General features: G+C 39.5%; 1 protein-coding gene across 1 annotated transcript in view; it reads right to left on the reverse strand.

The window, feature by feature from the left end:
* LOC308275762 (uncharacterized protein) overlaps positions 1-27,106 on the reverse strand; it is a gene marked incomplete at both ends in the record, with an annotated part of 129,455 nt that overhangs the window by 56,981 nt on the left and 45,368 nt on the right. The window contains 11 exons of the mRNA XM_080714115.1: positions 3-189; positions 12,813-12,863; positions 12,960-13,015; positions 15,208-15,287; positions 16,384-16,524; positions 16,715-16,834; positions 18,794-19,039; positions 19,797-19,975; positions 20,736-20,827; positions 22,727-22,834; positions 23,589-23,646. Coding sequence (XP_080570241.1) covers positions 3-189; positions 12,813-12,863; positions 12,960-13,015; positions 15,208-15,287; positions 16,384-16,524; positions 16,715-16,834; positions 18,794-19,039; positions 19,797-19,975; positions 20,736-20,827; positions 22,727-22,834; positions 23,589-23,646 — 1,318 coding nt within the window. The remainder of the gene's footprint in view (positions 1-2; positions 190-12,812; positions 12,864-12,959; positions 13,016-15,207; positions 15,288-16,383; positions 16,525-16,714; positions 16,835-18,793; positions 19,040-19,796; positions 19,976-20,735; positions 20,828-22,726; positions 22,835-23,588; positions 23,647-27,106) is intronic.

Genomic DNA, 27,106 nt, shown 5'->3' on the forward strand with positions numbered 1-27,106 from the left:
ACACACAGACTCCTGCGCCGGTCTCCATAGCTCTGCCTCCCGCCAGCTCCTCTGCAGGGAGCTCGGATTTGCAGACCGTTGGCTGCACAAATCCAAACACCAGGAACCTCGGTCAGAGGAGAATCTCATCGTTCTCAATTGGCTTTGTTCATATGGAGCCCGGATGGAAGAGTCGACCCCCAGCACAATCTTTTAAACAAAGAGCAAAGTGGAAAAGGTGTTTTTTTGTTTTTGTTTTTTTAACGGCAGATAAGAACATATACTAATTGGGTCAGAAGGTATCTCAGAACCTCCGCAGGGTTCTTAGAAGCTGCCTCTAGAACTGTGACGATGGAATGGTGTAAATTGTTTTTTTCAGGCAAAAAGTCAATTCTAAATTTTCGCCCGCATGACAGCTGCTTTACCTATGTGCCAGCTGGTGCATCACTCTTGTGGTTAAAAAAAAAAAAAATAACTAGGAGATTTGGGAGACTGAGACAGGAGGATCACAGGTGCTAGGGGTGTAGCTCAGAGGTAGAATGATCCTGGGTTCAATCTCCAGCACCACACACACACACACACACACACATACACACACACATATATATATTTATGCATACAATAGATATACCTATACTATTATATGTATACACAAATAATAATTACACCATATGTGTATATGCATATATTATAATGTATATGCATATTTGTATATTATACACACACATATATATGTATATATATACATATATATAAATATGATGTAGAATGTTTTTTTGTATTTTTAAAAAATTTTTTAGGCCAGGCGTGGTGGCGCACACTTGTAATCCCCGCGCTTGGGAGGCAGAGACAGGGGAATCGCGCAGGTTCGAAGTCAGCCGCGTGTGCTGGCTTAGGAGACCCTGTTTCCAAATAAAAATATAAAATAGGTCTGGGGGTGTAGCCCAGAGGTAGAAGGGCTTCCAGGGACACCAGTACCACAAAAAAAAAAAAAAAATTTTAGTGCCAGGGAACAAACTCATAGCCTCACACATGCTAGGTAAATGCCCGATCACCGGGCTGAACTCCTAGCCTGTCTCTTAAATATTAACACACTTGAGCCACATCATTTTCCCTTGAGGTGGGCATCATTGAAATTAATCCCGCTTCACAGATGAGAAAAATGAGGCGTGGAGTTTAAATATGATACCCCAATTCACACAGTTGATTCGCAGAACCTGGCTTAAAACCCAGACCACCCCTAGAGTCTGCACACATAAATTACAGGCACTGCCGTGCTGGTGTTTATGTATGTCTCTGTTCCTTCAGTTTATCCTCACTTAGCTGAACACATTTTATGATGTTTATGTCCTCTGGCTTCGTTTCTTCTGCAGCTGAACTTCTGCAAAGCCACAAGAGGTCCCTCGTCCGAGTCATGGCATGCGCTTTGCACCATGTTAGTTCCTCTCTTGATCCTTGCTGGCTATTTATGTCGGTCCTCGTCGCCCCGGGACCTGTGTGCGGCTCTCCTTAACAACTTGTGCAGAATCCAAAACACTTGGTTTGCAAGGAAGGAAGAGTGAGGCGGTTCAGCTGCGCGGCGGAGGGAGGCTGAGCCTCTCTGCTCTGTCCCCAGGGGCCTTGCTCTTCTTGCTCCCACCAGACCCAGCTGCACCGCCTCCTGTGGGCAGATACCCTCCCCGAATTGCCCTCCGTTTCCTAGGAATACAATAAATAAAATTCTACGTCATCCTGTTTTATCTGCTTGTTGTTTTGTATTGTTTGTGTTTCTTGGCATCCCAGCATCCTTTTGCAAGATGCATTCCTGCCCTTGGCTTTCCTTTGCATTTGCACTTCTCAGGCCTCACCAGCCCCTATCATCTGCCTGCAAGATGCGTCTTGAAACAGCATAGCTGGAGTTTTTTTCTTTTTTCTTTTTAACTTAGTCGGCAACTGTTTGCTTTCCATGGTGGAAATGCAAGTCTCTGGGATCAACGACCCATTTCTTCCAGGCAGCACAGTCTTTTTTGCCGTACTGAGGATGAGACCCAAGGGCATTCTACCTCTGAGCTATACCCCCAGCCCTATTTTTTATTCTTTATTTTGAAACAGGGCCTCGCCACATTGCAGAGGACCTCACTAAGTAGCTGAGGCTGTCTGCAAACTGCGATCCTCCTGTCTCAGCCTCCCAAATGCTGGGACGACAAGCGTGCACCACCACGCCCGGCTTTTGCACAGTCTCTTTAGTTGAAAGTCCCTGCAGCCCTCCACTTCTCCACTTGGTCATGCCCTCTCTCTCCCTTCTTTCAAGTTCCTCTTTACCCCTCCCAGCGCTTGTCTTGAAAGTTCTGAACTTGGAGTTGGTCTGCTAGTGATCATGAGTCTCTATTACTGTTGGAATGTAAAACGTCAGCCCGCATCTCTATTCAACTTTCTTTTCTCCCTTCCCGTCCCTTAGAGAATAAGTGTTTAGCCAACTTAAACTTGAAACCTTTAGGGATGAGGTTTCTCTGTGTCACTCAGGCTGGCCCTGAATTCCTGGGCTAAAGCAATTCTCCCTAGTAGCTGGAAGAACAAGTACACAGCGATTCTCTTCCAGCCAAAAAATGTTTTCCACCCACGTATCTGTGACTGTAAGCCAGCCTATTTTCTCCATCTATACGTGTTTTTGTTATTCAGTTATTTCACTGCTGCTTTCTTTTTTTCTTTTTAATCTTGGCCCTGACTGAAAATGTCTTATTTATTTTTAAAATAACATGTTATTAGAGAAAGACACAGTGGTGCACACTTAAAGTCCCAATACTTGGGAGTCTGAAGCAGGGGGATTGAAGGATTGAGGCCAGCTTTGGCAACTTGGCAAGACCATGCTTTCACATAAAAAGTAAAAAGGCCTGGGGGTGTAGTTCAGAAGTAGATGCCCCTGGGTTCCATCCCTAGTGCCTCCCCCAAAGTAAAGAATTATTGCTTCACCTCACATCTAGTTTTGCTGATAAGAATGTTTACATCATTTTGTTACTCATTAATCTTATGTATCTTATATGTCTCACTAGACTATTTTAGGATTTTAGTTTTAACCATATGAAATTTCATACAAAAATGTACTTCTCTGCAAGTTTGGTTTTTATTTTTGTTCGCTTGTTTGTCCTACATGGTGCCTTGTGGTTACTTGCAATTAAAGAACTTTAGACTTTGTTTTCTTGAAGTTCTAGAAAGTTATCAGTTACTACTTTTGTCAAACATTGCCCCCCCCCGAGCCTATTTTTTTCCCCCTGAACATTGATTAGATGTTTAAAATACGTCGGCATGTCTCTACCTCTGTCTACCTGCCAGGGTGAAATGAGAAAAAAAAAAATCTTCTTCTTTCATACCACATATGAGGGGTCTTCCTAAGCTGCCATGTCTATCAAGCAACTCTCAGTACTACATCCACAGTATCTTTCTTGCTTTGAAAATACATAAAACTTTTGGTTATCTCATTCTTCCTTCTCTCTCTATGTCCCCCTCCCCAGCTCCAGCTATCTTTAGACATGATTTTTTTTTCTTTTTTTTGGTGGTGGCACTGGGGTTCCTGGAAGCCCTTCTACCTCCGGGCTACACTCCCAGACCTATTTTATATTTTTATTTGGAAACAGGGTCTCTTAAACCAGCGCGGCTGGCTTCGAACCTGCGCGATCCTCCTGTCTCCGCCTCCCCAGCACGGGGATTACAAGCGTGCGCCACCGCGCCCGGCTATTTTTTTAAGTGATTGTATGTTCTCGTTTACCTCTGTTTGTACTCCTAGAATTAACAACCCTTCTGCTCACGACGACATCCGTTTTCCTAGCTTCTTTCTTGGCCTTGAAATTCCTGTCTGAACATCTAACACCTTTGTACTCCTGCCGCGCAGGCCGCACACCGCTCCGGGAGCTCCCAGAGTGTAAAACCCCCGCCGAGGGGAAACCCTCAATCAACCTCGGGATAAGCGACGTCAAGTACCACGAGAGACTACGTCCTTGATGCAATGAGCAAAAGATAAGGGTTTATTAAGGAGCCAGTGCACTGGGGCCGACTCGTATAGGAGTTCGGCCCCGAGCCACTGAAACTGAGGGTATTTATAGGGAAAAGACCATTAGTTAGGGGGTTTTGGGCTAAATTGCATGCATTTACAGAAAATTACAGAATCATTTGAAAAGTACATTCTGTAGTCAAGTGTTAGATAAAATACCAGGTGCAGTCAGTAAGCTCCCGGGTCGAGGCGCTCTGGCCCAGACAGTATAGATAAGATGGGGTGGGCTTATCGCATATCTTACATTCCTAAGCTGTAAGCTGCAGTAAAATATACTTTTTCTTTTTAACTATTAGCTGGCTGTTTTAACTATTAGCTAGCTGCTAGGGGCTTATGATTTTTTTTTCTAAATGGAGCCTTTCAAGAGAATCCTAGGGCTGCCGCCACTATCATGTGTGCTTCAGTTCATTTTAAACAATGAACTGACCTCTCTCTTCCACCACATCTTGTAAACATCTGAACGATAGAGAATCCTTACTCCTGAACTCACATAAAAATTCCTCCATACCTACAGTTTTAGTATTAAATGTATAGGGTGGGATGTGAAATGGAAAAGCAAAAAAAAAAAAAAGTATCATTTTCCTCTAGAAGCTTGGTTGTGAAAGAAAGTTCGAGTGGTAGCCCAGAAGAGTTGTTGGGGTTGAGAAAATGATTTTTTTTTTTTTTAGGATAAACTTTATAAGGGGAAGTGAAGAAAATGTTGAAAACACAGGAGAGATTGAGTAACCGATGGAGCACTATTTTTTGGTGTTTTGTTTTGTTTTGAGAGAAAGAGATTGGACTAGAAATGAGATGAGGGCAGAGAGTTGAAAAGGAGAAAGGGATGGCTTGTTCTCCTTCACAAGAAATAAAGGAAGTGCCAGTGGACGTGTTTACACAAGATGAAAGGAAGTAAAGGTTTCGACCTTGAGAGAACTCCAATATTTTTTTTCTTTTCTGTGAAGCAGGAGCAAAATTTAACAGTAGGCCAACAAGTATGCTGAGCAATTGAGGATGGTGTTAGGATTTGAGAAATAGGTATTTGGAAGAATGGAGGTTTAAAGCCTTAGTCATGTTAGGAGTCCTCGGGGTTTGCTGAAGTGTAATCTCACTGACATTGGCAAACACAACCAAAAACACAAGGAGAATCTGTGAAGTCTGTCTCCCAATTGATGGCTTAAAACAACATTTATTTATTTATTATTTTGGTGGTACTGGGGTTCCTGGAAGCCCTTCTACCTCCGGGCTACACTCCCAGACCTATTTTTATATTTTTTTTAATTTGGAAACAGGGTCTCTTAAGCCAGCGAGGCTGGCTCCGAACCAGCGCGATCCTCCTGTCTCTGCCTCCCAAGCGTAGGGATTAGAGGCATGTGCCACCACGCCCAGCATGTTAAAACAACATTTAAAAAGGTGTTGATCACTGATTGAAATCATGAGTCATCAAAAAAGGCATCAATGGCTACTGAAACAAAGAATGGATGACAGAGCTTTGACAAGAAAGGTGTCTAAAATGAGCAAAGGAAAAAAAACACACAGCTATCAAACAAACCGATTACTTAAACTTAACCCACCAGAGATAAGCATGGCAATGAACAAGTAGCATGGAACTTGACTACTCTGCTGTTGAATTTTATAGTACTTTTTCAATTTCACTCTTTTTACTAATAGTAATTTGTTCAATGAATAAATATGAGATTTTATTTGTTCATGTTTATTTATTGTCGTAACATTTTAGTTTGAACATCAGACACTGCACCAAAATATAAGCCATTCATCCTTAAGATGTCTTTACCATAACGGAAGAATACTGCACTGATGCTTACAATTAATTTTTAACAACTTAAAACTAATGAATAAATACAATTTTGTGTGTGTGTGTGGTACTGACGGTGGAACCCAGGGGCTTTTCTACCTCTGGGCTATACTCCCAGACCTATTTTATACTTTATTTGGACACAGGGTCTCACTCAGTTGTTGAGAGCCTCGCTAAGTAGCTGAGGCTGGCTGTAAACCTGCGATCCTCCTGTCTCAGCCTCCCAAGCACTGGGATTACAAGCCCGAACTACCACACCTGACATACAATTGTGTGTGTGTGTGTGTGTGTGTGTGTGTGTGTGTGATACTAGGGATGGAACCCAGGGGCCTTCTACCTCTAGGCTATACCCCCCAGATTCACTAAGTTGCTGAGAGCCTCACAGCTGCTGAGGCTGGCTTTGAACCTGCGCAATACTACTGTCTCAGCTTCTCAAGTACTGGGGGGTACAAGCGTGCACCACCATGCCCAGCTCGAATAAATTTAATGTTTTTTTTAATGGATAGTCACTGAATTTAAATTTTAAAAAGAAAGTCATTAGTTCTACACATTTTTATAGCTTACTCTTGCCTTCTATAAGCCCAACTAGTAAGTGTGGGACTCCCAGAACATCACCATCAACTTTAATTGCATGTCAGCACAAGCTATAGTGAAAAGCTATAGTGAGAAGGTACACCCAGCTCGTTGGGTCTGAAAGGACTAAATACTGCTGCCGTTGAATTACTTCTCAGCTTCTGGGGCAATGTGTAAAAAATGACTTATTATATAGTAGATGCTAATTCCTGTGCAGAAAGCCTAAAGAGAAACGGTGGAAAATCTTAGCTCCTTCCTTCCTACAAACCAGAAAATCCAGCTCTCACTCCACAATACTTTTGCCCACTAATATTTCCTCTCAAGTGTTTGTTTTTCAGATCTTTGATTGAGTCAATATATATCAGATTTTGTATGGCGTATTTTCCTCCATAGAAAGTATGAGCATTAATATGAAAATCTTAGTGCCCAGTCTTTCTGTAAACATTCCATGGGAATGTAAAATTAAAAAAAATATTATCATCTAAAAGTACTATTTACAAAACATAATCATTACTTATTTGAACACACCTTACCAGTGTCTTTTTGCAGGTTCCCTGGTGAACCTAGAAAGAACTTAAAAAGTTTAAAGTAGATAGAGTGCCAGATACCTTTCAATTTATCATCTGCACCCAAAGAACATACAATGTGATTCAAAAATAATAGCAAGATTTCTATGAATTTTTAGGCTATTCTGATATTCTGATTTTAGGCTATTCTGATAATACTTTCTCAATAAAAACATAAAAATGAATGCATACCATATAATAAAATGAATGAGTAAGATCAAATTTAAAGAAAAGTAGTCAGGTGTCAGAAATGAACCAACATAACAGAGCTATCTGGGCATGGTAGTCCATCCCTGTGATCTTAGCCACTTTGGAGGCTGAGAAAGGAGGATGTCATGTTCAAGACGAGTGTGAACAACTTAGCGAGAACCTGTCTCAAAATAAAATATAAAAGAGTCTGGGGATGTAGCCTCATGGCAAAGAGCCCCTGGTTACCAAAGAAAGAACATGAGAAGGGTTGGGGAGAGAAGAGAAAAAGAAAAAGAAAAAGAAAAGGCTAAAAGAAGATCACTATTTCAAGCCAGTGAATTTTGAAGTGGTTTTCAAAAGGCTGATTGATAAAAATCTAATTTGATATAATTCATTATATAAGGATAAAATAGGTACATGTTTACATAAAGTTCCTGGAGATTTATCTTTTAAGAATATCTCCAAAACAACCACTAATAACTTTCCTTCACAAAGAAAGAAACTCAGAAAGAAGTAGTTGGATGCTAGAAACAAATATATTCATAAACTAAATAAATATTGACTGCACCAAACAATGATGACAATGACTCATTTTATCAGGAGGATGTGTTAAGTACAAAGGAGAACTAAAATATTTTTTTAAAAATTATATAGATGGAGGAGAGGCATGACCAGAGCTAAATACTCTAGAAATATAACAGTTCAAGATGGGGGTAGAGATTTTTAGTAATTTTAAGACTTCACCATCCAATATGGTGAACAAATGCCCCAAATTGGAACTTAATTTTTAATTTCAAAATTTGCCATAATTTTAAACATTTTTTCACCTCTGACATGTCAACAACTTGGAGGCTATTTCTTTCCTTACAAGAAAAAAAATCAAAGAAAACTGAAAATTGATGATGTACCTTAACATTGGTAAGAATGAGTGTCTAGGTGGTAAAATGTGTCTATGTGTGTATGTGTGGTATTGCTGATTGAACACGGGTGCTCTACCACTGAGTGACATCTCCGGCCCTTTTTATTTATTTTGAGACAGGGCCTTGCTAAGTTGCCCAGGTCAGCCTTGAACTTGCCACCCTCCTGCCTCAGCCTCCGGAGTCGCTCTAATTATATGTTTGAAGCCATGTGCTGGCTTAAGTGGTAGTTTTGATGAATTGTTGGAGGCGGTTCATGAACTAGAATGCGAACGAGATAGCCCTGGGCTCGTAGGAGGTCAAGAGTGTGTGGATTCAATCGGAGGATGAAAAAGCTCTGGGCCCAGAAGAATTCCAGTTCTAGAGATCTGGGGACCAATGTGAGGGGTGGGGGAAGAAATACTCTGACCTCTCTCTTCTTTTTCCACCTTCTCATCTCTTACGGTTTCTTCTTTTGAGATTGGTCAAATAAACTAGAAGTCAGATATCAAAGAAGAGAACTAGTGACTCTCTCCATTGTGGTCAACAGCTTCTAGACGGGGTGTGCTAGAAGAAGAGAGACAAAAATCAGCAGAAGGCCTGACAACGATAGAGGAAGAGATAGTACCACTCTTCTACCATACTTTAAAATAAAATCCCTTTTTTGTCATATCTATTTTAATATTTTAAAAATTCTTCATCCCATACCTGATATTGGTTATTCAGTACATTGCAAGCATTTCTATAATAGTTTCTCTTTCTAATTTTTAAAATTTTTTACTGGTGCACTGTAGTCATCCATCTTAACGGGATACAAGACAGTAGAGGCATGCATGCACACCGCACTCATTTAGCCCTTCCCCAAGTCTCATCCCATTCCTTTCCCCTCCCTCCTTCTCACGTCTGGTTTAATGACTGACTTTGATTTGTTTTGAATGTACATCACGTGCATGAGAGAATTTCCCTCTTCTCCCCTCCCATCCCTCTCCATTCGCCTTATTTGCTCATCTATGGTTTCTCCTTCTTTGTTTAGACTTCCTCCTATGACCCATTTTCTTTCAAGCTTCCACATATTAGGGAGAACATCCAGTTTCTTACTTTTCGTGACTGAGTAATATCAGTTAGTATAATGTTCTCCAGCTCCATCAATTTCCCTGTAAATGATGTAATTTTGTTCTTCTTTATGGCTGAGTAAAATTCCATTGTGTACATATTTCATAGATTTTTAATCCATTCATCTGTTGATGGACATCCGGGCTGGTTCCACAGTTTGGCAATGGTGAACTGTGCAGCTAGGAACATAGATACAGTTTAAGAAGGATGGGTTTTGAAGAACATAAGCAAAGATTTGACAGACTGTTACATGAAATAGCTGTATATGTTGTAATTGTATACATGTGAGCACAATAAGAGAAGTTATTGCTTCAGTTTTAGAAATAATTGAAGTAAATAAAATTCTCATGTTATGCATGTTAAGGCACTACAGCTGGATAAACAGTAAACCATACATCATTTATCATTGATTTGGAAATGCAACTCTTCAGATATAATAATAATACAGGTTTGCTTTCAGTGATCAGAAATGCTAGGGACCAGAAGTGTTTCAGGTTTTAGATGTTTTCAGATTTTTTTGTTTTGTTTTGTTTTTTTTTTTTTTTTTTTTTTTGGTGGTACTGGGAGTGGAACCCAGGGGCTTTCTACCTCTGGGCTATACTCCCAGACCTATTTTATATTTTATTTGGAAACAGGGTCTCACTAAGTTGCCGAGAGCCTCACTAAGTAGCTGAGGCTGGCTTCGAACCTGTGCGATCCTCCTGTCTCAGCCTCCCAAGCGCAGGGATTACAAGCGTGCACCACCACGCCCAGCTTAGATGTTTTCAGATTTTTTAATATTTGCATATACATGAGTTACCGTAAAGATGGGATTCCAGTCTAAACATAAATTTTCTTATGTTTTGTATAGCCTGAAGGCAATTTTACACAATATTTTTAGTATTCCTGCATTTTTACTATCTGAGATAAGGTGGGAATTTTCCACTTTTAAAAATATAGAGACATTTGCCGGGCATGGGGGTGCACGCTTGTAATCCCCGCACTTGGGAGGCAGAGACAGGGGGATCGCACAGGTTCGAAGCCAGCTGTGCTGGTTTAAGAGACCCTGTTTCCAAATATAAAATAGGTCTGGATGTGTAGCCCGGAGGTAGAAGGGCTTCCAGGAACCCCAGTACCACCAAAATAGATAGATAGATAGATAGATAGATAGATAGATAGATAGATAGATAGATAGACAGACAGGTAGATAGGGACATTTATTGGTGCATTGTACTCACACATCATAATGTAGTTTGGAGTGATAGGAATATTCGTGCACTCAGCACTTGGTGTGCTTCCATCTGGATCCCACCCCACTGCCTCTCCCTCCTTGAAAATTATTGCTTTGGCGCAGAAGGAGAAGGTACATATGTTCCGTCTAATATGCCCAAACTAGGGAACGTAGAGGATACCAGTGGTACTCCAGGTAATGGAGGGGAAATACCAGCAAAGCTTGAATGGAAAGATAGGGGAGAAGGAAGACTGAACTTGATTAATAGGGTCTACATCGAATATGTGTAAAAGTATGAATATGGCATGGTTACCCTGGACAATCATTGGTGGGAGGGGGGAAGAGAAAACGGGGGCAGGGGGGAGAGGGCGTCAAGTATAGTTTAAATGTATACCATTTATGTTCAATAAAAAATTTTAAAAAACCAAATTATTGCTTTGGTGTTGATAACTTCATATCCGTACATAGCATGGTTTGAATGGTTTCCTTCATCAAGTCTCCTCCCCCCACCTCACCTCCTTCTTTTAATTCCCTTTCAAGATTTTACTGAAATCTCTCCTCCCTTACCTGAAGTTTCTTTTGTTTCATAATTTCTCTCTAGCTTTCACATATGAGAGAAGATATATAGTCCTTCACTTTCTGAAACTGGCTAATCTTATTTAGCTTACTATTCTCTAGTTCCACCCACTGAACTGCAAGTGACATAATTTTGTTCTTTCTTGTGGCTGAGTAAAATTGCACTGTGTGCATATACCAGCGTTCTGTAACCTCTTCATCTATTGGCCGACATCTTGGCTGGTTCCATAATTCGGCTATTGTGAATTGTGCTGCTCTAACATGAACATGCACACATCGCTATAATATTCTGACTTCAATTCCTTTGGAAAGATGCCAAGACACAATAAACTAGACCACAGGAATTTTCTACTTGTGACATTATATTGGTGCTCAGATAGTTTTGGGGTTTAGGATCATTTCAAATTAGGGGTATTCAGTGTATATGTGTAATATATACAGGTAAAATATTTAGTAATATAAAATCTTATGTCATGAATAAAACACTAAAATAAGTGACAAAGAATACAAAATAAAAGCAAACATTTAAAGCTGCAAACTTACCTTAAATTGATAAGATAATTTCAATGTTATATTATTAAATATGCGCATCTGTTTAGAAAATTATGTGTACAATATAGTTATGAGTATTTTTAAATGAACTAAAGTAGAAAAAATTTTGCATAGAAAATTATGAGATTTTTTATTCTGTTTTATTTAATATTTATATTTTTCTACATTACATATTTTTTTCTTTGAGAAGAATGAAAATATTCTTAAAGCTGGATATAGTGGTGCACACCTGTAATCCCAGCATATGGAAGGATGAGACAAGAGGAGTGAAGGTTTGCAGCCAGTGTCAACAACTTAGTAAGGCCTTCAGCAACTTAGTGAAACCCTGTTTCAAAATAAAAATTAAAATAGGGCTTGAGGTATAACTCAGAGTTATAATGTCCCTGGTTTCAGTCCCCAGTACTACAAATATATGTGTGTATATATATATATATATATATATATATATATATATATATATATATATATATATATATATAAGTTGTATAGCATATCACCAGATAAGTGAGGTTGGAACACTACTTTGTCTTCAAAAAGTTTTCTGGTGATATTTAGAATGAAATAGTTATGTTTTAAATAAAAATTAAAATAATATATAAAGCTAACATACAAACCATAGAGATAAAATGACCTCAAAATAATAGCAAATACACTAAAAATTATTCATGAGGAGACGAGGGAAGTCATAACAATAATAGTATTTGAAATTTTAAAAGTCTAAGCAAATATTACCTCGCTTCTCCTTGTTTTCAAAAGGTAGATTTGACCTATTTTGCAATGTGTATGTTTGTTCACTTGTGAATCCAAGGGCCTTTGAACCTCTGTGGATGTCAAAATAATTTTCATAAAGGGTTCAGGAAAATAATTGAGTTGTTTATTATATAAAAGAAAATCCATAAACTTGATGTTGCAAATACTCATGACATATCTTACAGCTTCTTGCTGTTGAATACAATCCTCACCCATTTTGGCAAGATAATTTTACAGCAATGGCTAAAAAAAGCTATATTTGAAAAATATCTAAGTTTGTAGCCTTACTTCCACAATTCCCCATGCCCAGTTCTTTGAGTGCCTTTACTGATATTTTTATCACCCTCATCATAGGCTTTCTACCACCACTAAGTCAAAAGGAAGACTAATTTTTTAGTTTATTCATTTATTGACTAAGCATACAAAATATAACTGTTATTTATAATATCAAATGAGCTTTTAAATTATACACACTGCTGATTACTATAGAAAACATATGCTTATAAAACATCAAGAAAGCACTGCTTGGCCTGAGGTTTTAAGGTTCATCTGAATAAGGGAGGAGTTTCCATCTCATGGTTGTATCCACTTCTTCAATAGCATTTTCCAGATCCTGTTCCTTAGAAAGCTCTAAAAATACCTACACAAAAGAAAAAGAAGAAAAAGCAGGAGAAACTCATTTGGCATTCACCACGACATTTACAGAGATGACACAAAGTCAAACAAGTTGACTCACCTTCTCTAGTGTGCACTGAGAGAGGCTGTATTCTTCCAGATTAAAGTTATGCTTCACTGGGGAAAGGAAAAATAAATAAATAAAAAGATTAGGAGAAGGTGGTTATAGTTTATAACTCATTTCTTTTCTAAGTCATATAAACCAAAAATGAAAATTATGAATATAAGTAGATACATTGAATAAGCAAATGCTCAGCAAAAGGCTGAAATAATGAATTGCATGAAGAGTTCATATAAATACATATTAAATTCATCTTGATAATAAGGTTTTATCATATTATGTTTTGATAATATATTTTATATTATTTGGTACATATGTCTTGGGGAACCATAAATGTTTCTTGAGGAAATACATCATTTGTTGACATATTCTACTAGGGGTGGAACTTAGAGCCTTTCTACCTCCGGGCTATACTCCCAGACCTTTTTCTATTTTATTTGGAAACAGGGTCTCACTAAGTTGCTGTGAGCCTCACTAAGTAGCTGAGGCTGGCTTCGAACCTGTGCGATCCTCCTGTCTCGGCCTCCCAAGCACGGGGATTACAAGCATGCGCCACCACGCCTGGCTGTTGACATATTCTTAATAAGGAAGATTTAAATCCCATTTCACACCCTGAAAGGATCTCAGTAGGTTCATCAGGCATACCAGGTAAAATATTTATTTATATCTGTTGGTCTTCCCCATTAGGAAATCTGTATAACAATAGTCATGAGATTCACATATGTTCACAGCTTACCATTCATACCTTAATGCCAGAAATTGAACAATAAACAGGCAAAAACTTCTGCCTTTGCCAAAGTTTGCATTTTAGTGGGAGGAATATGGGCATGACATTCATAAGGACTTAAGTATATAATAAATGTTAATAGTAGCTATGGGAAACAGAAAGCAGACAAATAAAATAGAAATTCTCTTTTATCTATTATCTATCTATAGAAAGATACATAGATAGGCAGACATATGATGATGATGATGATGATGGATGCACATATACATACATACATGCAATATTAGGAAAGACCATGAAAACAAAGAGATAATTGAGCAGAAATCTAAAAAAATAATGAAGAAGCAACCTGGATATTTAGAAGGAATTCCAGAAAGAAAGCTTAAACATGCAAAGTCTTGAGGTAGAAGCATGTGTGGCTGGCAACTTCCAGGAAGATCCAGGAAGTCAGCTATCTAGACTGGAAGGGGCAAAGCAGAGATGTATATTATCTCAAGTACAATGGCCAGGCACTGTGCTAGGCCCTTGAAATGAATTTCTTTAGTCGTCTTAACAACCCAGCTGAGAGCCGAGCCTGGTGCCTCACACTTGTCATCCTAGTACTTGGAAGGCTGAGGTTGGAGGATTGCAGGTTTGAGGACAGCCTCTGCACTTAGTGAGATCCATCAACCTACCCAGAGCCTGTTTCCAAATAAAATAGGGCTGGTGATGTACTTTAGAGGTAGAATGTCCCTGGGCTTAATCCTGTGTACACACACACACACACACACACACACACACACACACACACACACACACACACGACAGTGATTAAGTCATTTTACCCAATGTCTCCCAGCTAGTAAGCAACAGCAGTGGGATGGGGAACCCAAGAGGACTTGTTCTAAAGTCTGAGCCTTTGCCAGGGTGCTATGTGAGAAATTACACCATGATGGCTTGTTGAGGTCATTCAGCTGAAAGCAGGAGAATGATGACAGAAGAGAAAAAGTGGGCCACTTTGATCGGCAGGAGGAATTGGGCATGCACACGTAAGGGATGGCCTTCCCTACCTTTGTAAGTAGCAGGAAGTCTGACTACAGCAGTCTGGATACATGGAGGTTCCTCTGTTACTTTTATTTTATTATTGAAATATAAATCAAGGACATCAGTGGAGAGAGGAAGGAAGAAAGAGGTGAATATGTAAGGAAAGAGGGGTGAAGTAATAATTTAGGGCCCTTGATGTGCATGGATTGTGTACAAGTAGGCATAGCAGCCACACTCATCGGCTTTTTGAGGTCAGTGTGTGGATTCATAGTAAGAACAGTCAAGCATATTGTGTTTTCTGTAGCTTCATTCTCTGCATTGGAAATTTACCTCTTTTTAGAACATTATACTAACCATCACCATCTACTTTAGAATTCTTAAAAATCATGCCCTGCAGGGCCGGTTTTTCAAATGTGCTACACAATGACCTCCCATTAGATGCTTATCCAAACACAAATTGATCCTTCAATATTTTTATTTAAATATGAGCATTCTTACCTGCTTCTAACTTCTGAAAGGCCTGAGACAGGGGGTAAACATCTGCTGTGGGCAGTTTGTAGGTCAACAAGGAGGAATACCTGGGAATAAGAAAACGGCATGTTCGACTCACAGTTTCAAGAGAAGAAGAACATCAGAATAACTATTGGTATAATCAACAATTTCCTTTTTAAAATAAAACTACTAAAAATTAATGCATGGCTTAAATATGAAATGAAAAGCACTTCCAATGGAATTTTTTTTTAAATGATCTTTGGTACTTGGCAGTTGTAGACACCCCTAGTAACCTAGTAACGATCCAATATGATTATGCATCATGCTCAGTTTATGCAAACCATTTGCCTGATGAAAACAGATACTATTCCCATAGATTAGCTCCAGTTAGACTGATGAGTTCCAATTAGGTTAGGTACTAAACTCAAATGGAAGGTTAGCCTTATCACTAGAAAGCTAACTTGTATAAGAAGATACGAGTTGTAAGGGTCAGTCAGAATTGATAAGGAGCATCTTATTTCCTTGTGCTACTTACTTCTGGCTGAAAAACCCATTCTCTGTTTTCAGCTCATCTACAAACCAGAGTGTGGTGCTGCCAGGTGGCCCAAAGCTGACCACACCTGCAGAACTGGCTCTCCTCAGACCTACCCCCTGTTCTTTCTATTACAACACACATATCAAAACCATCTGTTTGATTTGTGACACAAAACATCTAAGAGTAGGACTGAGTTTACATGTCCTGGCCTATACCTTTAATAACCAATTACATTTTATACTGTGTGAAAATGAAAATAATGGTTTTGTAGCCTAGTTCTTTGATGTACTTATTCTTTAAGGAACTTTAAATTCAGTTCCTGCTCAATCTCCATGTTCTCCCAATAATGCAGAACACACACACACACACACACACACACACACACACACACACACACCTTTCCTTCCTCTGTTTCAACATGGAAATTCCTTAAAGGGAGACTCTACCTTGAGGGAAGTGGGGCGTGGGGACACAGCTTCCTACCTAGTTCCCAACTGTCTTAAAATACAGCAGACTTGACAAATCCATTTTTGAGGTCCCTAGCTATTATCATGAAATCAAATCATTATAAAGTTCTCACAGAGCAAAAAGGGTGCCATGAAGTGGGTTAGGATTACATGTCTCTTCATCCCCAAAGCTCTTTTCACCTTTCTTGCTGTGCAGCCTGTGGGAAAAGCTTCAGAATCTCAGTGTGGACCACAGGCTTCTGAGAAGGTTCCTTCACTTTGAGTTCCAGAACATAATCCTGGCCAAATTTTCTTTTCAGATGTTGGATGGAACCAATGCATCTATGGGTGAGATAGAGAACATGTTAAGGAAAAAAATCTTAGCCTAAATTATATTATATTATTCTTAAGTTATGAAAGCAGGAGGGGCATCAGTGAGGATGGAAGGAAAGCTCCAGCTGTGCATGATGATGTCATCCTTTCCCAGGGGATCATTCTGGGCATCAGGGGCAAGCTCTGAAGAGACACCCACCTCAGTCTTCCAGACACCAGGATGGCCACACGGTCACACAGAGCCTCAGCCTCAGCCAGGTAGTTGGTGGCCAGGAGAACACCCCTCTCTCTGTTTTTAATGGCTTCCTGGATGGCCTGCCTAAAAGAGGCCAAAAAATTAACAGATTTTAAAACAAATAAACTACAACAACAACAAAAATACAACACGACAAAAAATAAATAATTGCAAGAGAATTTTATAGGTTAAATATGGTTTATGAATCAATCATATTCAGATCCCAATTCAAATGCACTGGTGAAGTGTGGACACTGACTAGCTTTCAGATAACCTAAAGAAGAGTTTTGAATATTTTTAGAAGTGTTAATGGTACTGTAGTTAAGCAATAAGTCTCCTTTGGAGATACTAACTGAAATATTTACAATTAAAAGGATATGTTGCCTTATGTTTCCTTCAAAATAATTGGAGGGTGGGGAGCAGAAGTGAGTATTGAAATAAATGAAAGATATTGGCAACTGTTGAAACTGGGTGATAGAATGAATTCATCAATGATTCCTTGTATTTTTGGGTAACATTTCCATAACATAGAATTTTTAAAAGTTGGAAAAATATTGGGTAGTTACAAATATGAGCCTGAATTGGAGATTTTATTAGTCTAAAGAATAAGTCAAGAGCCGGGCGTGGTGGCGCATGCCTGTAATCCCTGCGCTTGGGAGGCTGAGACAGGAGGCTGTGCAGGTTCAAAGCCAGCCTCAGCTACTTAGTGAGGCTCTTAGCAACTTAGTGAGACCCTGTTTCTAAATAAAATATAAAATAGGTCTGGGAGTATAGCCCAGAGGTAGAAAGCCTCTGGGTTCCACCTCCAGTACCTCCCACCCCCCAAAAAAAGAATAAGTCATAGGTCAAAATGTAGAAAGAAAAACACTTTAAAATTGGATAAACACATTTGACAGATTGAGCCACAGAGGGGGAAAAATAAATGAGGCCATCATGCCAATGAGTTGACAGTCTCAAGGAAATCAAAGCAGAAGAAACAAAGGGAAACAGTTATAAAACATCTCAATCATTAAAAGGCAAAATTAAGATTGACTCCAAATTAAAATACCAAAAATTGCAATAGCACACATAGGGTCTTTTTTAAACCTAAGCACTACATGGCTAGGATACAGATTACATCATGTATTTGTTAAACAGTTGTTTTCCCAACAGTATGATTTACCTTTGGTATAGTTTGGGTCTTGACTGTCCTCCACAGGCTCCTGTGTTAAAGGCTGGATCTCCTGGGTGACACTTTGGGGAGGTGGTGGGACCTTCACAGGTGGGGCCCTGCGGGAGCCCTTTAGCGCCTTTCCAGGGGACTGTGGGACCTCGCTCCCTCCTTGCTCTCTCTGCTCCCCAGCTTGTGAGGTGACCAGTTCTGCTCTGCCATGTGTCCCTGCGCTGCTCTGCTGCCTTGCCACGGGCAAAGCAATGGCACAATGGATCGTGGACTGAAACCTCCCAGACTGGGAACCAAATATGCCTTTTCTCTTTATGGGTTGTTTCAGATATTTGTGGTAGCTGAGGTGATGACTGGCACATTAGCGTTTCATTACTAGGACAAAAACACTTCAGAGAATCTACTTCAAAGGGGGAAAGGTTTATTCTGGCTCACAGTTTCCGAGATTTCAGTCTGTTGGTCAGTTGGTTTTGTTGCTCTGGGGTCTGTGGCAAGGAAGAACACCGTGGCGGGCAGGGAATATATGATGGAGCAAAGGTAGTCAGTCACCTTACGACTACCAGCAAGCAAGAAAAGAGAGAGGAGGAGCCAGCTTCCCAATATGTCGCCCAGGAATGCCCCAGTGACCTAACTTCCTCGTACTCAGTCCCACCTCTTAGTCTCTGCCACCTCCCATATCACCACACGCTTGGGACCAAGCTTTGAACAGATGGGCCATTGAGGAGACATTCAATATCCAAACCGTACAAGTTGCTTAATACAATCTCCACTGAAGGAGAAACCAGTGGATCTGAGGATTTTTTTTTTTTGAGGATCGGTTTATAAGTCCAACTTTACGTAATGTATGTACTCATGGCTCTAGGGATTATGATCATGCTTACCAGATCTGCTGCTGCCCCGTTGGATCGATGCCCGTAGATGGCTCATCCAGAAGCAGGATAGGTGAATCTCCCAGGATGCTCAGCACAAAACATAACTGCAATGCAGAGAGATACCGTTGACTGTTTCCATAGCACATCAGCATGAGAAAGGCATCACGCCCCACACATACCTTTCTAGTGGTTCCTGCTGTCAGTTTCTGCACTGGAACATTCAGCTGTTCGTTCAGCTTGAAAGCGTTCGCTAATCTGATAGAAAACAGGATAAGAAATACCAAGTCAAGAGAGCATTTCTAGAAAACGTATGCTCGCAGAACTGTATCAGCACAAAGGGAAGCGTGGCGTCATTATTCTCAAAACTAAGTCTTTTTCAAAACTCTGTCATGATAAAAAAAAAAAAAACTGCTTAATTTGGAACATGACTTCTGGTTGTGGTAGCACACCCTTGTAATCCCAGTACTTGGGAGGATGAGACAGGAGGATCACAGGTTCACAGCCTGCCTCCACTACTCAGTGAGGCCCTCACAACTTAGTGAGACCCTGTTTAAAAATAAAAAATAAAAAATAAAAAATAGGGATGGGGGTATAGCTTGGAGCAAGCAAGAGAAAAGAGAGGAGAGAGGTAGAATACCTCTGGCTTCAATCCTCAATACTGAAAGAAAGGTAAAAAAAAAAACTAGAATTCAGAACAATAAATTGAAAACTGATGGTTATTTCATTGCCTGTATTTATATTAGAACATCAAAATGGTTGGTTTTTATAATAACTCATTCACGCATTCCTTCTCAGTTATTTTATACAATCTTTTTCTTTCAAAACTGCCTCATTCAGGGATGTAGGAAACCAAATCTTGTCCCCCTCCCCACCCACACACCCTGTTCTACCATCAAGTTTCTGAAAAGGTGGACACGCCCTTCCACTTTCCAGGCTCCACCAGTAAACTCATCATCCAAGATGCAGCCTCCCGGGCCCCTTGACACAAAGGAACCACGTGACCTCTCTGTACCGTGAAATGGCGATGGCAGCGTCCCCTTTGCTCAGCCCTTTCACAGCAGCGTACATCTCCAGGTGTTCTCTCATGGTCAGGATGGGCCACAGCGTGTTCCCCTGGGGACAGTACCCCAGGAACTCAACCGTGCTGCCCCCCTGGTGACTCAAAACGGAACTGCACCCTCTCAGCTCCACCTACAAGAGCAAAAACCGCTTCAGAAACATGAACGTGTAGCCTTTTATCCAGTTGCACAACTAATCAAGAAACAGATACGTAGCTAATAAATGTCTAATGTGCTAGGGCATCAGAAGAATATCATAGGAATTGTTGGCCGTGTATCACAGAAAACAATGTAATCAACTAATAGAAAGGACAGTCTAAAATGTGAGACGCCTAGTAATCGACCGTAGAAGCCTAAGAGGTTCTTGAGAAGCTGGGATGAAGAAAACACAGTTGCTTTCTGGTAGCATTCCAACTTCTATTACAAACTTTTAAATGGCCATAGTTTGGCTACAGGATGTCCCCCAGGAAGGCTCATGTGCTCACAATGCAGCAAGGTTCAGAGGTGGGTGGCTTGGCTGGAGGAAGCAGATCATGTGGGGTGTGGCCTTGAGGGCTGTGTCTGTCCCTAGCTCCCTTCTTTCTCTTTCTCTGCTTCCAGATGCCATGAGTGGAGCAGCTTGTCTCTGCTACGTGCTGCCACCATGACCGTTTTGCCTTGGAGCCTGCCAACTATGAACTGAAACTCTGAAACCCTGAGCCAAAATAAACTTTTCTTCTGTAAGTTGTGCTTGTCAGATACTGTGGTCAGTGACAGAGATGCTAAAGGAAGAAAAGCAAGAGAAATAAATTAATCCCAAAGACCAAAAAACTATAGGCTCACAAAGACATAATCTGTATTCGTCATAAAATTCAACTGTCAGAAACAGAAGTTATTTCTTCATGTTTTGTTACCTGTCCAGCTGTTGGCTTTGTGGCCCCAGTTATCATCCTAATTGTAGTGCTTTTACCAGCGCCATTGGGTCCTAGCAATCCCAAAATTTCACCTGAGAGAAAAAAAATCAGATTATCAATATTGGAGGTAAAATACTGACTTACTTAAACCTATTTCTTCGATGAAATCTTCAGATATCTGTGTACTCCTCAGTTACTGTCATTTTAAAATTTACAATGACTATGTAATACATGTCAACAAAATATATTATCTAATTCTTGTAATTATCTAAAATGTTTGACGTCAATATATCTGTGTTTTCCCCCCAGGTTTCATGTGTCAGTTAAATATATACCCAAATTAGTTTCTATAGCGGATGGCCAGAGCACTGGGAACATATGGAAATGTTTCCTAAACCTGGGACATCCAGGACTCTTTCTTCGTCCCAGAGTCAATCACTTGTGTCCAAACTACTATGACCTATCATCTGAACTGATATAAACTGCTCCCTACCCAAAATCATAAACAAGGAGTAGCCAGTATCGTCTCAAATTAAAAATTAAGTGGTGGCACAAACCTGCTAAAAACCCTCTGATGTCGTTTTGCTAAGTTTGGATAAGACATGAACTTTTTGCTATTTTTATTTTTATTTATTTGTGGTTCAGAGCTACACTCTCAGGCCTATTTTATTTTTTATTTTCAAATAGGGTCTTGATAAGTTGTTAAGGATCTCACTAAATTGCTGAGGCTGGCCTTGAACTTGTGAGTCTCCTATCTCAGCTGCTTAAGCACTGGAGTTACAGGTGTGTGCCACAGTGCCCAGCTAAACTTCTTGCTATTTTTAAAAGCTTATTAATTGGCCGGGCATGGTGGCGCACGCTTGTTATCCCTGCGCTTGGGAGGTAGGGACAGGAGGATCACGCAGGTTCAAAGCCAGCCGTGCTGGCTTAAGAGCCCCTGTTTCCAAATTTTAAAAAGTATAAAATAGGTCTGGGAGTGTAGCCCGGAGGCAGAAGGGTTTCCAGGAACCCCAGTACCACCAAAAATAAAAAATAAATAAAAAGCTTATTAATTAAGTATTTTTATTAAAAGTACTTAATGCATTCCCACCCATCCTTTGACTTTATCCCTTGTACTAACAGATGCAACCACAGACTTCTTTGAGACTCAGCCACTCCAGATGTGTTATGTCTGATTCATACCCTTGTAATTTCCTCTGCTTGGATACTGGTGTGTGTGTGTGTGTGTGTGTGTGTGTGTGTGTGTGTGTGTGTTGGTGTGTATGTTGGTGTGAGGGATTGAGTCCAGAGACATTTTACCTCTGAGCGTGTTGGTGTGTATGCTGGTGTGAGGGATTGAGTCCAGAGACATTTTACCTCTGAGCTACACCCCCAGCCCTTTTTTAATTTTTGTTTTGAAACAACAGGGGTCTGGCTAGGTTTCTGAGAGTCTTGCTAAATTATTGCTGAGACTCGTCTTGAACCTGTAGTCTTCCTGTCTCAGCTTCTCAAGTACTGCGATTACAGGTGTGCACCGTCACACTCGGCCTGGATCCTCTTATTTCTCAATGCTCATATAGCTAGCACACTTTTGTCATCTCATCTTGGGTTAAATGTCATTGTTCCAGCAAGGCCTTCTCTGACCCTGATCAAATATCGTTCCAAGTCATGTCTTTTCACATATTTTGATGTTCCACACAGAGCTTATTTAATATCTGATGGTTGACCCCGTATGTTATTTTTACACATGGATTCCCTCCTTTGGTTTTTATTTATGAATCCCTTCCTAAAACGTAAAACTGCCTAGGGCAGGTAGTTTGCCTTTTTTCCTCATATTTCTATTTCCAGAGCCTAACATAGCATCTGGCACACTCGAAAAATACAATATGTTGGGTGAATGAGTGAATCAACGCTTCAGCAAGTAAAATATGGCCACTGGCAGAGATGCTGAGTGGGTATTTTACAAACATAACCGTTAGTTTAAAAAGTGATTACTCCAAACCTTTCTTTACACAGAAAGAGATATTCCTTGCTGCGATTTTCTTTTTCCTCCTTGACAAGCAACGTTTCTTCTGGCCCACATACTCTTTGTGTAGACAGCTGGCGATTATGGCTGGTTTCTAGAAAAGATGACAGCATGATTTTTCCAATTAAACTTCTCCTTGGCGGGACCTTTCATGACTTATGTCACAAGCCAAATCATATGTTGAGTCGAGAGCAGCATGTATTGCATGTTTCCAATGTAACATGCAAAGGAGAAAGAAGGCAGGTCAGAGGAAACCACAAGTTCTTAGCAGATCCCCAGAACAACAGTCCTACAGTAAGTATATTGAAAAGGAAGGCTGTGGGAAAACACTCATAGGCAACTAAGAGAGCTATCAATCAGAGGAAATAAAAAAATATCAGTTTCTAGACTAGAAAGAGGATTAATAGAAGGAATCAGCAGCAGCAGCACTGGTCATGTGGTGGCTCACTGGAAGCAGGAAAGCTCCCCTCCCACACGCTGAAAGAAATTCTCTCTGGAAGTTAAGATAAGCAGGAGATGCTACTCAACAAACTTTCAATCCAAAGTAAGCTCAGATGTGGTGAGCTGAGCTGGCACAGGAGAAAGTCTCAGCATTCACCAGCGACGATAGTATAAGCAGGGAAGCAGCAACAGTTAAAAAGATTCTTTGTTTGAACTTCCTGAATGAGAGACTAAAAATCTTTGTAGTCTGTTTTCTTATGTTTTGCTATTTTTCTCTTTTTTGTCTTGTTCTTGATATATTTTCTTTTTTAATATCCAAGACCAGACAGCTACTTGAGCTATATTTCTCACGGGATCAGTGGAAGGCCATAATGTGATTCCATCTAGGCACCTGAGTGAGACCATACCACAGACTCGGGAGAAGCTTTGGACAGTGACAAGAGGCGTGGTAGGTGATCTGCCAGTCTACAGAGTGGAGAAGAGTAAAAGGTGCTTCCATTTAAAATTGGTTGACATCTAGTATTATAGCAATTTATCCAAAATTAAAAATGATAATCTCACATAACAGTTTTATTTGTCTGATACCAAGCTTTTGATGACTTAAAGATAACATTTCAATATTTCTTTTTGCTTTCTTTCTTACCAGAGAATATTTTTTTCTATTTTTTTAGGTGAAACTATCATATATTTATATATTTATTTTTCAGAAAAAAATCTATCCTAATATGGAGTATGAATTCTAGATACCCAAAACGATCTTGAAAAAGAACAAAGCTAGCAGATATATATTTTCTGATTTCAAACCATATAAAGCTACAATAATTGAAACAGTGTAGTACTGTTCTAAAGGCAGATATATAGACCATTGGAGTTAAATACAAGCCTAGAGCTAAATTCTTCCCTATATTGTCAAGTTATTTTTGACAAGGTTTCCACGAAGATTTGGTGGTGGAAATAATAATCTTTTAACTAAATATTGTTGAAAAATAATAATTACATGGAAAAGAATAAAATTGGACCTTTACCTAATCCCACATACAAGTATTAACTCAAAATAGATAAAAGACCTAAATATAAATCTTAAGACTATAAACTTTTAGGAGAAAATCTGGGTCATAAAACCTCACAACATTGAAATTGGCAGTGATTTCTTGGATATGATTTCAATGGCGATGTGTGCATGTATGTCTACAAAAGTTTGTATCCCACTATGATGTATGAATACAGTGCACCAATAAAATAAAATTTAAAAAAAAATAAAAAATAAAAAATAAAAAAATAAAATTGGTAGTCTGCTGGCCATGGAGGCGTATGCTTGTAATCCCAGCATTTGGGAGGCTGAGACAGGAGCATCATGGTTCGCAGACAGCCTAAACTACTTAGTGAAGCCCTTTGTGGCTCAATGAGACCCTGTTTCAAAATAAATAATAAAAAGTAGGACTGGAGCCGGGCGTGGTGGTGCACGCTTGTAATCCCTGCGCTTGGGAGGCAGAGACAGGAGGATCGTGCAGGTTCAAAGCCAGCTGTGCTGGCTTAAGAGACCCTGTTTCCAAATAAAAAATATAAAAAATAGGTCTGGGAGTGTAGCCCGGTGGTAGAAGGACTTCCAGGAACCCCAGTACCACACACACACACACACACAAAAAGTAGGACTGGAGATGTAGCTCAGAGGTAGAATGCCCCTGGGTTCCGTACAGAGTATCACACACACACACACACACACACACACACACACACACACACACACACACATTGGGATTAAAAAGCATAGCTTGCAGGGGGCAGAACAGAGAAAGATTAAGGTCAGGTGGGAAGCAATAGCCCACTGGGTTACTGGTATCAACTCTTAAACACCCAGAAGGGTCTGGAGGATAGAGTGATGGTTCCACACACCATGCCCTTGGCACACAAACTGAGATTCTCAAAACAAGGGATGCAATTCCATCCAGATCAGCCTATGGACTGTGGGTGAGAAGGCTTGCCAACAGCCCTGCCAGACATACACTCCCATCTCTAGTCACAAAAGCAAAGCATGTTAAGGAATAAGTCTACTATGAATTGGACAACAATCCCACAAGTAAGGCAAGAAAGGGGAAGAACTCAGCAAAGGGTCGCCCCTAATAAGTGTAGCCAGTTTGAATGAGCCGAGAACAAACAAACAGTATAATATTTGTGGAACATAAACTTCTCATAGAGTTTATGGGGAATTATAAAATTGAAGCCCAAAAGGAAATTTCTCCATTTTAAAAACCTCAGCAAAAAGAAAGCGAAGTCTCTGCGTGACTGCTAATTGCACGAACTGCTCGGTGTAAACTGATTCCCGTCTTCTTTGTGTTTTCAAAGTTGTATCTAATTTTGCTTGTTTTGCCAACTGGATCCTCTCTCGATACCTTTTCTCTAACTTCCATCCCCTTTCCTTCTCCTTCATCCTATTCTCTCTCCTCAGTTCATATTCGGTCTTCTTTGCCTCTCCCGTTCATTTTTCCTTTCTCCTTTTTCTCTATTTTTTATTTTTATTCTTTCTTAAATTAAATTTATTATGTAATAATTAATGCTTAATCTTTACAGCCGATCCTATATTATTTCTCATCTGCCTTCCTCTTTGACTAATAGGGTTGTAGAGATCATCACTAATAACATTCCTAGCATATGGTTTGTTCTTAAATTACTATTCTTGCTGGCAGTTACTCTTTCTTCGAAAAGTAGTACTGATGGGTTAACTTAACATTTTGATCATGCTTATCGCATGCATTTAAGCTAAGATATATACCTAGCCCAGGGCTCATTATAAAAGGTAACTACTCACTAAAGTACTCCCACACAAAAGAAGAAAAATACAACTATATAGATGCATAACTACAAAATATAAGAAACATAAGGAAACAGGCCAACGAGATATTGCCAAAAGTTTGCAGGTTCCCAATAACTGAATCTATAGATACTGAAGTGGATGTGAATGAAATACTAGATGATTTTAGGACTTTTTTTTCTAGTTCTGTGAAGAGTATAACTTGTATTTTAATGAGGTTTGCATTGCATCTAAAGTTTGCTTTAGCAATATGTTCTATGAATTAGACCAGAAAATCTACAACTGCTAGAAGAAAACATAAGATCAACACTACAATTTGATAAAGGGAACACATTCCTCAATAGGATCCTTGATGCTCAGGAAATAATACCATGAATTAATGAAAGGATGACACCAAATTTAAAAAGTTTCTGCACAGCAAAGGAAACAAGAACATAAAGGGAGAGCCTACAGAATGGGAGAAAATCTTTACCAGCTACTAGCATTCCAATAGATGATTAATATTTAGAATAATAAGAACTCCTAAAATTCAACACACAAAATGAATAATCCAACTAATAACTGGGCAAATGAACTAAATGGATGCTACTGAAAAAGAGAAATGTAAATGCCATATATATATATATATATATATATATATATATATATATAGCATTTATATGTATGTATACACACACACATACATTTACCATCATTAGGAATCAGGGAAATGGCGATCCAAATTATAATGAGACTTTTAGCAGTTAGAATGGCAATCATCAAAAATACAAATAAGAATAAAATGAGGGTGAGGAAAAAGAAACTCATACACTTTCAGTGGGATTATAAAGAAGTCAGTATGAAGGTTTCTCAAAAGACTAGGAATGGAGCCATCATATGGCTAAGCTATATCACTTCTTGTTATCTTTCAAAAACAAAGAACAGTATCATGATACATGAAAACTCATGTTTATAGCAGCATATATACAGTGGATTTGTACTCAAATATAAAGAAGAAATAATTACATCATCTGTAGATAAATGGATAGAACTGAAAAACACCATATTAAGTGAAATAAGCCAAATTAAGGAAGTCAAGGGTCATGTGTTTTCTCCCATATTGGAAGATAAAGAGGG

Source organism: Muscardinus avellanarius (assembly GCF_963383645.1).
Source record: "Muscardinus avellanarius genome assembly, chromosome: 16".
Classification (NCBI taxonomy): Eukaryota; Metazoa; Chordata; class Mammalia; order Rodentia; family Gliridae; genus Muscardinus; species Muscardinus avellanarius.